Below are 11,297 nucleotides of genomic sequence, written 5' to 3'. Positions count from 1 at the left end.
AGAACAGCAAAGTGGCACATAGCAAATGCGCCTCAAAGCCTTTGTAAGAGTGGTGTGTCTTCTGTGTGAAATGTATGTGGTGTAGTCGCTACCTCAGGTGTTTCACACCTCCACAGGACTGAGTTTGAATCTTTGCATTGTGTGTTTTCTCCAAATAATGTGGCAAACTTAGTTGTGCTTTATAGGTTAAAGATCCACTCTACACTTTCTCATTACAGTGAGAGTACCATTCATTGGACTTATGTTCCATCCAGGGTTAGTTCTTGCCTTGTGCTTAATGGTGCTAGACAGGTTCCATCTTAATGCAAATGGGAATTCAATAATGTGGGTTCAATAAATGTACAGATGGACATAACCTTTAACTAAAAAAAACATAAACACACAACCTTCAGTTCAAATTGTAGTACCTTTAATGCATTGCCTTCATCCAAGATGACATACTGTATAAATGCATGGTTATTTTACAACTGTTTAAAGATTTTTTTAACAGTTACACAGGTAGGTTTAGTGACTTCCAAAGTCACCCAGTGAGGCAGAAGCAAGAACTGCATTGGCAGCTTTGTGGTTTAAATGTTAGTTTCTTAGGCACTACACCATACTGCATGGCATATATAAGGTCTGTCACACAATAAAAAAGAAACTGAAACTAATGAAAGGGACTGAAAACTTCCAACACAGCAATAATGAATGAATGAATGGATCTTTAAAGGGTGGAAGGACCAAAAAGATGTATAAATATTTACAGTGTAATGTTCTTTTGACATAAGCTATTTTAATGACAGACTGTATTATTCATTGTTCATATTTGTAAACATTATCTATCTATCTATTTATATATATATATATATATATATATATATATATATATATATATATATATATATAGTGGCGAGTTGCTGAGGCTGCTGCCCAGTCGGGACGCCCAGGAGGACCGGAGGAGGGCTTGCACCTCCTCCAGACCACGAGGGGGAGACCACCCTAGTTGCTTTGGGGACCCTGTAGGGGTCCCTGCCACACCCAGAGGTGCTGGGGGGAAGAGGACCGGGGACACCCAGAGTGCTTCCGGGTGTGCAGCCGGCACTTCTGCCACACAGGGGAGTGTCAGTGAAGGAGTGCTGGGAAGCACCTGGAGCCCATCCAGGCATGTATATAAGGGGCCACCTCCCTCCATTCAAGGCTGGAGTCGGGAGAGGAGAAAGACAGAGCTCGGAGGAGAGGAGTGGAGGTGGTCAGAAGAGAAAAAGGCATTGTGAAAAGGCCAGGACTTAAAGGGGTGATTGGTGCTGTGGTACTGGTTTGTGCATTTAGTAGTCTGTAAATAAACGTGTGGTGGTGATTTACAACATGTCTGCCTGTCTGTGTCCAGGGCTTAGTCCACTATATATATATATATATATATATATATATATATATATATATATGCATAGTATATAGATAAGACTATGAATGTATGCACATTACTGGTCAAAAGTTTCAGTTTTGCCAGTCTTTCTTCAAATGTAATCAGATAAAATGCAATGAATAACCTAAAATGGTGAATAGGTAAGCAGTAAACTGCCAGAGGTTTAAATTTAAAGTTTGGTTAGCAAAAGATGAAAAAAAGGAAATTCCAGAATATTACAAATGGGCCTTCTTCAGGGTACAACTAATAGGTTACAATCTATAGATGTTCTGCAACAATTAAAGTAAATTAAGTCTTGCAAGTTGAAGCAAACAATTTGCTCAGTTGTCCCAACTTCTGTTGATTACTTAGTACAATTAGAAAAGACTATGTTAGTACACCCTCTGAAATACTACTTGGACAATATTCCAGTAATAATGGCAAGAAAACAGTAATTAACAAATGAAATGAGACAGAACAGTATTACCCTTAGAAGTGTAGAAAAATTCATTTAGATAAATTGCAAAAAAAAAAATCTAAGTGTCAGTAAGTATGGTGTCCTGCACAATCCAAACACAATTGTAAACTGGAAGAAACTCTGATAGGAAGAGGTCTGGCAGACCCAAAGTCACAACCCAATCAGAAGACAGGTTTCTGAGGCTCACCATTTTGCATGATAGGCGCCTATAGGCAAAACAGCTTCAAGCACAGTTTAACAGTGGTCACAAAAAAAAAAACAAGTCTCACTTTCTACTACGAAGAGAAGACTTTGTGCTGTAGATTTGACGGGGCAAGTAGCAATAAGAAAGCCAATCCTCAACCCTTAACTATTTGCACAATTTCTCATCTCATAAGTACCTGTGCAGTGTACTATATGCATCATTGTCTAAATGGCTATTTATACGCACACTATGAGGTTGTAATATAAAATATTGCAAACATTTTAAATTGTACATATTTTAGTGTAAGTTAATACCATATTACTGAATAGTATGACACAGTTTGGATTATATGAAAATAAACCTGAACCACTTCTCCAGTGTCCACTGCAGGATTTGCACATGTACCGCATTTCACTTCAGTTGTTGAATGTTCTTTGCAGACAAAGTCATTGGAAGAAGAACATCTCATCATTATCATACATACGTATATAAGTACCCGTGCGGTTTACCAAATGCACCACATGGGACTTGCAATTGTGCATAAAACCAGCTGGGGGCACACTGGAGGGAAACCATTGTGACACTGTACTTGTAGTGAATCAAGCTGAGGATAGATGGCAGGTTCAAGTAAAAGGATGTTGGACAAAGATAACAGATTGGTATACAAAATAAAACAGCATGAGTCGTTAAGGGTTAAAGGACAAAAAGAGCCCTGAAATACTGGCTGTGGAATACTGCAGACTGGAAAAAAAGTCTTATGGACCAATTAATTAAAATTTGAAATCTTTAGTTCATCACACAGGGTTTTTGTACGATGTTGAATTAGTGAAAGGATGGGTCCTCAGTGTGTAACACCAACTGTCAAACATGCAGGAGGAAGTGTTATGGTCTTAGGGTTCCTTTACAAAGGCAGAGTTAATGACTTGGACAATGTTCCTGGCATCGTGAATGCAAAGGGTTACCATAGTTTGGATGTTGTATTAGTAAAAGGTAGCTACTTTGATGAATCAAAAATTTGAATAAAATTTGGTACACTTAATGATTCCTTGACATATTTTTTTGTCATTGTTTATTTGTTCTATGCCTTGATTTCATGAAACATTAACACATTAAACTGAAGAAGGGGCTTGAGTTGCCTCGAAAGCTTGCATATTGTCATTTTTTTAGTTAGCCAATAAAAGGTGTCATTTTGGTTGACATCTCACTACATAAAAACTTAAAAAACTGAAATTTGAGGTGTTCTAAAACTTTTGGCTGGTAGTGTGTATATATTTATGGTTTTCTAAATTATACTAGGGCGGCACTGTGGCACTTCCCGGGTTCTCCCTGAGTGGAGTTTGCATGTCCTCCAAATGTCTGCGTAGGTTTCCTCCATGTGCTCCGGTTTCCTCCTACAGTCCAAAGACATGCAGGTTAGGTGCATTGGCGATCCTAAATTGTCCCTAGTGTGTACTTGATGTATGTGTGTGCCCTGCGAGAGCTGGCACCCTGCCCGGGGTTTGTTCCTGCCTTGCGGCCTGTGTTGGCTGGAATTGGTGTCAGCAGGCCCCGATGACCCTGTGTTAGGATATAGTGGGTTGGACAATGACTGACTGACTGACTAAATTAAACTTGGTGATGGCTTATGTATAAGAGCAGTCTACTGTATATATTTTACAAAATAATCATTCAAAAAGTAATTAATGTTATTAATACAATTATTACTTTAGCTAATTTTATGCCATTGAAAACTGAGAAAATGTGAATTGTTTACACCCTTAATGAACTGAAGACATTTCAATATCAAAAATAAAGTATAAGCTTTAAAAATAAAGTATAAACACAAAATTGGATTTGAATATTTTGTTGGATTTCATACAAATAATTTGTTTCACACTTTTCAATGGGCGGCACGGTGGCACAGTGGTAGTGCTGCTGCCTCGCAGTTAGGAGACCCAGGTTCACTTCCCAGGCCCTCCCTGCATGGAGTTTGCATGTTCTCCCCGTGTCTGTGTGGGTTTCCTCCCACAGTCCAAAGACATGCAGGTTAGGTGGATTGGAGATTCTGAATTGGCCCTAGTGTGTGTGTGTCCTGTGGTGGGTTGGCACCCTGCCTGGGATTGGTTCCTGACTTGTTGGCTGGGATTGGCTCCAGCAGACCCCTGTGACCCTGTGTTCGGATTCAGTGGGTTGGAAAATAGATGGATGGACAATTTTCAACGTAATAATGCTTGATGGCCATAAACTAGCAGCAAGTAGTACTGCATTTCTATTGCACTTTTCCTTCATTAGAACTAAGAGACTCCTAGGTTGCTGGTTCCTTCTGGTAATAAAACTTGATTCCGTTACTGTGCTTGCTGTTGTTGGGGCATTTTAGGTTATATTATTGTAATGTTTACAGAATGCAGTGAAATTCTTACTTGCATGGGCTGATCAACATACAACACGTCGTACTGGCCATTCTCCTGTGTCGGAGTTGCTTAAGTTAATACAACTTTGCGGTTAAGATGTACGGTGTACTTCAATATACTGTACTGCACTTTTCACGAGCTTCTTTATCTCGTTGGTAAAGTAGTCAGTTGGAGCAGAAGGGGGCGTATACCTGCGTGGATGCTGCTCTGTGCTTCACTGCCTTTTCGCCTTTGTTTAGAACCTGTGTCCTTTTAACTGAATTAATGAGTTTGAAAATGTTGTGTTATGTTATTATGTCTATTATTACATTGTGGATGAGTTTTCAAATAAAATTTACATTAATTTGCACTGGCTAAATCTAGCACGCCAGTGTAGGGGCGATATTGATCGATCAACTTCCTTGCGATTAACTATTGTTCTGATAGCCTCCGGCACCCCAGTGATTTTTACATTAGGGTAATGCTGGTTTCATAAGGAATGGATGGGGAACGTCTTACCGGGGTGCTGGTTAAATTGAGATATGTCACATGCTTAATGGAGAGTTACTTAGAAATTTGGTCAGAATGCACCAAATCCATCCGTTTTTTATGAACAGATACTGTAGTGGAATATAAAGTACTTACTGAAATACTTAATTACGTTTCACGGTGTTAAATAAAGCTAGCATTCATTAAACACTCATAAGCTTTAACTGTTAATCGATGAATACATTGTACAGATCGTCTCATTATTCCCACTGCGGTGTGAAATTTGTGGCTGCCAGGAGTTGAGTACACGGGCCAGCTGTACCCCTACCTCTGCAGTGTGACGCACCTCCAGCAGGAGAAGCTCCAGCGAGTCTTGTAGCCAGTAGTCCGGCCCCGACGGGCGACGTCAGAGAAGGCTAGCTAGCAAAAAAGGCCAGAGCGCCGAGACCGGTCACAGAAGAGCAACGACGAATTTCGGGTGGTAACTCTGTGCATGTAACATGCTGCATACTGCAAAGTAGCGGCTGGAAATGAAGCGGAAAAGCGAAAGAAGGAAGCGATGGGAGTCAAAGAAAAAACGTTCGAATGGAAAACAGATAGAGGAAGAGCAAATGACAGTTGATGTTTGTATTTGCATAACAGGTAAGGCGAGTGGGGGGGTTTGCTCAGCGAAGCTCACCTGTCGTTTCCCTGTTGTTGAAACTGGACACCGCAGTGCTTGGCATTGAAGGGTAGACTGGGGCGTGTCTTTTGACTTTTAAATACCGTGCAGACAAAATGGCGACATCACATAGTTTTGGATTCTTCTCACTCGGTTTTTATTTTTGTCGCCGTTGTACAGAAACACAAGGCACAAGCCACAGCGCCCGTCTTTGTGTTTTGCCTCTTCAGTCGGTCCAGCTCCGTTATGCACGCAGGCTGCACGGGATAGATTCCAGGCAGTGCTTAATCTCGTGTCAGAGCACGAACATGATCAACAAAGACAAGTTCTTATTGCTGAGAAGGTCCGCATGGCTAAACTTCTGAGCCTTATCCAATCTTGAGCCAATTTTCAAGTAGGACTGTCACAGAACCGACCTTCCTCATAAATAATTCTTTTAAAGCAAAAACTGCTACATCTTTTTTTTTTTTTTTGGTGCGTAACGAATAGAATTTATGAGTGGCGCCTTGATAAATTGATTAACTCCCTGTTGGAACAGTAAACTTTGTACGTTTTACAATTTCAGCCAAGGACAGCAGATGGTGGTGTACACGTAATTAGAAAAATGTTCTTTTGTGGGTGCTGGAATGTGAATGGTTGGGTCGTAGAAGTTGTCTTATTAATGACACAGAACTAGACCCAGCAGGGACCAACAGATTAGTTGATCTCTGTGGATGTTCTCATGGACATTTTAAAAAGTTGTGTGTGTGTGTGTGTGTGTGTGTGTATATATATATATATATATATATATATATATATATATATATATATATATATATATATATATATATATATATATATATATATATATACTGTATATATATATATATATATATATATACTGTATATGAGACAGTGATAATATGCACACACTGCCAATCAAACCGATAAATAAGAAGAAAAGTTTAAAATGGGCAGAAGAACACAGTCATTGGACAGAAGATGACTGGAATCATCTTGCTGTGTATTTAAGGAAAAATCCAACTGAGAACCTGTTAGGCTTTAGTTTCCCATACTACACACTGTAATGTACTGTACTTTATCTTCTAATGTAGTTGTATGTCTGGGCTGTCCCCTTCTCTCCTGGTTAGATCCAGTTTGCCCTTTTCTCTTAATACAGTAAATGACTTTCGTATGAAATCCTCAATGTCTTGTAAATAATACATTAAAATAAGTAATTTCAAGCAGTAATAGCCAATAGAAACACTAATATCTTCAAGTGTATTTTTAAATCAGCTCAACAGTATCTTGATAAAATGGTATCAATTTCTATCAAAAACATAAAAATATTTGGGTGATTCTATACCTTTGACTGGTTTTGTGTGTGTGTATGTATAAATAATCAACATGTCTTTGTGGAATGATGGAGATTTCACATGCCTTCTTACTTATTTGCAGTAACTACACTCTTAAAGATAATGATTCGTGATTGATATTTTATGGTTCTTTTCTGGATTGTATGGTTCTTCATTGAACTATTGCTTGACAAAGCACCATTTCATTCTGAGACGAGTTCTTTGTGCTTTGAAAACTCCCCAATATGTAGGAAAAAAAAAACCTGAAATCTCTAATATATGGTAGGCTACATAGCAGGACTCTTAACGGATAAAGAAAACCTAAACTTAGCATGTGTTATTGTATGCAGTAAGAGTCCTTTTAAAATCATGAGCCATTTGTATTTTACAAATCTGTCACCTTCTATTTATAGTTATTTACTGTCTGAAGCCTGTTTACAGATCTGCATAAATGAAGGTTCTTTCAGGAGCCTTCATGTGGATGGGTCTTTTGGGAACCAAAAATGGTTTCCTTATGGCATCGCTCAGAAGAACCATAATGGCACCTTTATTTTTAAGAGTGCACCCACATTCCAAAGACATATATGAAATGTTAGGTTAACTATTAACTGTATGTTGGTCAGTTTTGAGTCAATGTAGATCTGAGCATGAGTGGCCCTTACATTGGGCTTGCACCCCATCTATAGTTGGTGCTACCAATGCACTCAGTGATACTTAGATTGACACCAGTACCTTATGACTCAGAATTGAATAAGATAGTTAGAAAATAGATGGATTAATGTGCATACTTTGTGGTGTTTGCCACTTTTTGTGTCACATTCTCTTTGTTTTTTGTCTATTTAGTATTCAATTTTACCATAAAGCAGGTGAGCGACATAACATTACAAAAACGCTTAAAAATACAATAAAAAAATATCAATGACCTAATAGGGACTTAACTAAGTAGCATCAGTTTCCCTTGGAATGCTCTAGAAGTCTGTCTGTAGTGGTATATTATGTCATACTTCAAGATGAAAAACTTCTCTTTCTTTGTGGGATGAAGTTGGTGGAAATCAACTTCACATTCCAAAACTTCATATTAAAAGTTCAATGATGTTTTGATCTGGTGGTTGATGGAAAAGGATAAGTCTGTTTAGCAGTACGGGCACTATCATCTTGCAATAAAGAACATGAGGGAACAATGTTTGTGCTATAGGACTCATGTAGTCTTGTAAAGCGGCCTAATATTCCTTGACTATGCATAGCAACAACTGGACCTAAAGTGTCCCGTGGGAGGGCTTTCCATACCATTATGGATTGTCCACCACACCTAATGCACTAGCAGCAGACATGTTAATGAAGTCGTCCCTTTTGCTTGTTTTAAAATTTAAACCATCTGAATATAAGAAATGGAATGAAAGTTATCTGACCATTTTCAACTGTATAGTTTTTTTTTTTTTTTCAAAACATCAGATTCTGCATCTTTAAGTATGGTTTCATGCTTCTGCTGAACAGTCCTGCCATAATATGCAATTTTGTGAAGCTGAGGAAGAACAGTTTTTGTTGAGGCTGGGTAACATAAGTGTAGATCCAATTCTCTGCCAGTTTTTGAAGGTGTACTTTTGTTGCTAATATGAGCTGTCCTGTGAAGTGTGACCATGTTTCTCTTTGCTGATGTGGTTCAGCCTTGCTCACCGTATACAGCATAGTCATTACTTTGTAAACTGTTTCACTTGACATGAAATAATTTTGCTGTTTTTTAAAATTATTTAGCCTCATTTTGCTATGAGTACTTCAATACTAAAGTTATAATTGCCAGACTGGTTTCTTGCTGACACATACTGGTACTTGGCAGTCAGCCCAATGTGATCCACCTTTACAACTACATTTTCAATTTTTATTAAACTACTTAAAAGTTAGTCTCTTTTTTCATGTGGCACAGTATTTTTATTTCTCTGCACCTATAGAAGAATTACACTCTAAATACTGACACATACACTCACTTGATATGGCCACTTAGTACTGTATTAATTCATGTGGATCATAAGCACATAAGACTTTTGACAAAGAGAGGGGGACTGTTTAGTTTATCAAGGTCATATGGTTAGCTAATATCTAGGTTGGCACATTCATATCCACATATGTTTTTATAGTTATCGAGGTAGTTTTTTTTTTCCTAGATTCCAAACACTCTTTCTGCAAAGTTTTTCCTGGCTTTGGTATTAATTACAGTTTTCACTGGTGTTCTTGAGTGTGTGATTCCTTATTTTAACTGAAAGAATTCTATGGAATTAACTGTATCAATGCCTTTGGTAATTTGAAAGTCTAGATTAGGTCCTGATGCAGCTTTCTGTCCTGAAGACTAAAGATGTTTAATTTCCTGCGCCTATTAGAACAGGTCATACCCTTTCCCCCTTTTAATCCAGGTGTGCACTTGATTACTCACCTCTGCACAGGTTTTAGACCTCTTATGACTTTTCCTTCAGCCAGTAAACTGCACATAGTACTTCAAATGCAGTCTCAATAGAACATTCTAGAGTCTAAATATAACATCTCTTGAATTTATATTCAATAGTTTTTACAAAATAACTTATTTTATTTGGTTGTGCACATTGCCTAGACAATAAGAATGCTGCTTTGACCTCTTCCAGAGTAAACTGCATTTTCCATGAGTTTCAAGATTGTCCAGGTCTTTTTTCCAGGTCTCAGTATCTGCTATACCTCCAATTCCTCAAATTTAGTGTCTGTGAATTTGATACATTTTAAAACTGTACCAAAAATGTTCATTTATATAAAAAGATCATTTTAATATAACAGTAGGTGAGGTACAAGATCAGTCACACCTGAACTTTGTGCCAGGTTGTTTTAACATAACATTCTCCAACTTGGGGTCACAGAGGTCTGAAGCCTATCCTGGCATGATTGACACAAGGTGTGATCCAACCCTGGGCAGGATTCCAGTCCATTGTGCAACCAAACTAATACTCACACACAGCTAATTTAGAATCACTCTAATGGTTTAACTTTCACATGTGGAAAGATACTCCCTTGTAGAATCTTAATGAGGAAAATAATTTATTTTTAAGTTTTAAAACTAAAGTGTGTCTTTTTAGTGTTTAATGTGTTTGTCCTTTTGTTATTTTTTTCAATAGGTATTTCAGGACAGATGTGATGCAAATTATCAGTTGGGATTAGTTTTAATATTATATAATTTCTTCTAAAATATTATGTGGTTACAGTCATGATATGTTTCAAAATATACATTTATAAAATGTTCTCATTTGACAACAATATTCTTTAGTAGTTTATGAAATATATAAATTTAGTTGTTTTGGAAGAAATAGTTATAATAAACTCAAAACACAGTGTTCTAATTAGAATATTGTTCAGGCTTATGGCTAAGAGTTTGTCTTGTAAATCTAACAATATATATGACAGATGATTTACTTAAACTATTAATTCTGTATGTTCATTGTTTGTCTTAATCCTGTGTAAGAGATGCACTAGAGAAGAAATATTGTATTGATCATAGTAACTAATATATCATAATAGTATTCACCAGAATTTTATTATAGACTCACTAACTTTCATGAACAACTGAAATGATGTCTTTACAATATGGAATATTTTAGATAAGTGTAAATTGACTATTATAATTTCAGTTTAATAATCTTAATTATTTAGCCTCATACTAACAGTCTGAAAAAAAACTGTAATAAACAGAGTGTCATGGTGGGTAAATTATTGCTATATGAACATTATTTAAGAAAACAAAAAAGTACTAGTACTTAGTTAACGCACAGAGCTCTGATTACTTAAGAACTGCTGGCTTAAATGCAAACTTATGCTGACACTTTGTGATACTATCCTCTATTTGTCACCCCTCATGCCGTAATATCTTTCCATAATGTTTTGCAATCAGGACTGCAACAAGTTCCTATTAGTTCTGCATATTTAACAGCTACAGCTGTGGAAATACTGAAACAGTTGTAGAACACAGTATATTTAACAAAGCACTGGAGTGGCATTCCAAATGAAAAGTCCTTGTATAAAACTGTTTGCTAGCACATTCCCCTGAATGTTTGTGCTAAAGCCTGACACAACCTCTTCACCTCTGTCCTTGATTGCTCTTGCATATGTATGTGAAATTTGCTCTAAGCCACAAGTCTTCAACCTACAGTAATACAATGTATATTTTCTTTAAATAAACCCTTTTGGCTTTTTTCACTTGCTTTTTAAATTTTTTAAAATGTTGCCTTTTTTCCTTCTCTTTTGGGAAATTATTTTTGAGAAAAGCTGATTACCTTGTTAAGCAAATAATTGTTAGCTTTAATATTAAATTCTCCTACTTTACTATTTATTAAAACTTTCATAAAGGGTTCCACAATACCCCTTCTTTTATATTTACTTTTCTCCATCAAT

General features: G+C 37.1%; 1 protein-coding gene across 6 annotated transcripts in view; it reads left to right on the top strand.

The window, feature by feature from the left end:
* The first annotated feature begins 5,250 nt into the window (after positions 1-5,250).
* Positions 5,251-11,297, top strand: part of cdc14b (cell division cycle 14B) — an 83,826-nt gene continuing 77,779 nt past the window's right edge. For 2 of the 6 annotated variants that reach the window (XR_005634336.1, XM_039758873.1), the window contains exon 1: positions 5,251-5,543. Coding sequence is in view for 5 of the 6 variants with exons in the window: in XM_039758873.1 (XP_039614807.1) it covers positions 5,432-5,543 (112 nt within the window). In the remaining variant the exon portion in view is untranslated. The remainder of the gene's footprint in view (positions 5,544-11,297) is intronic. The other 4 variants (XM_039758870.1, XM_039758867.1, XM_039758872.1 and 1 more) reach the window with 3 other exon arrangements.

Source organism: Polypterus senegalus, chromosome 7 (genome assembly GCF_016835505.1).
Source record: "Polypterus senegalus isolate Bchr_013 chromosome 7, ASM1683550v1, whole genome shotgun sequence".
Taxonomy (NCBI): Eukaryota; Metazoa; Chordata; class Cladistia; order Polypteriformes; family Polypteridae; genus Polypterus; species Polypterus senegalus.
The sequence above is the reverse complement of the archived record's forward strand: the minus strand, read 5'-3'. Positions and strand labels throughout refer to the sequence as shown.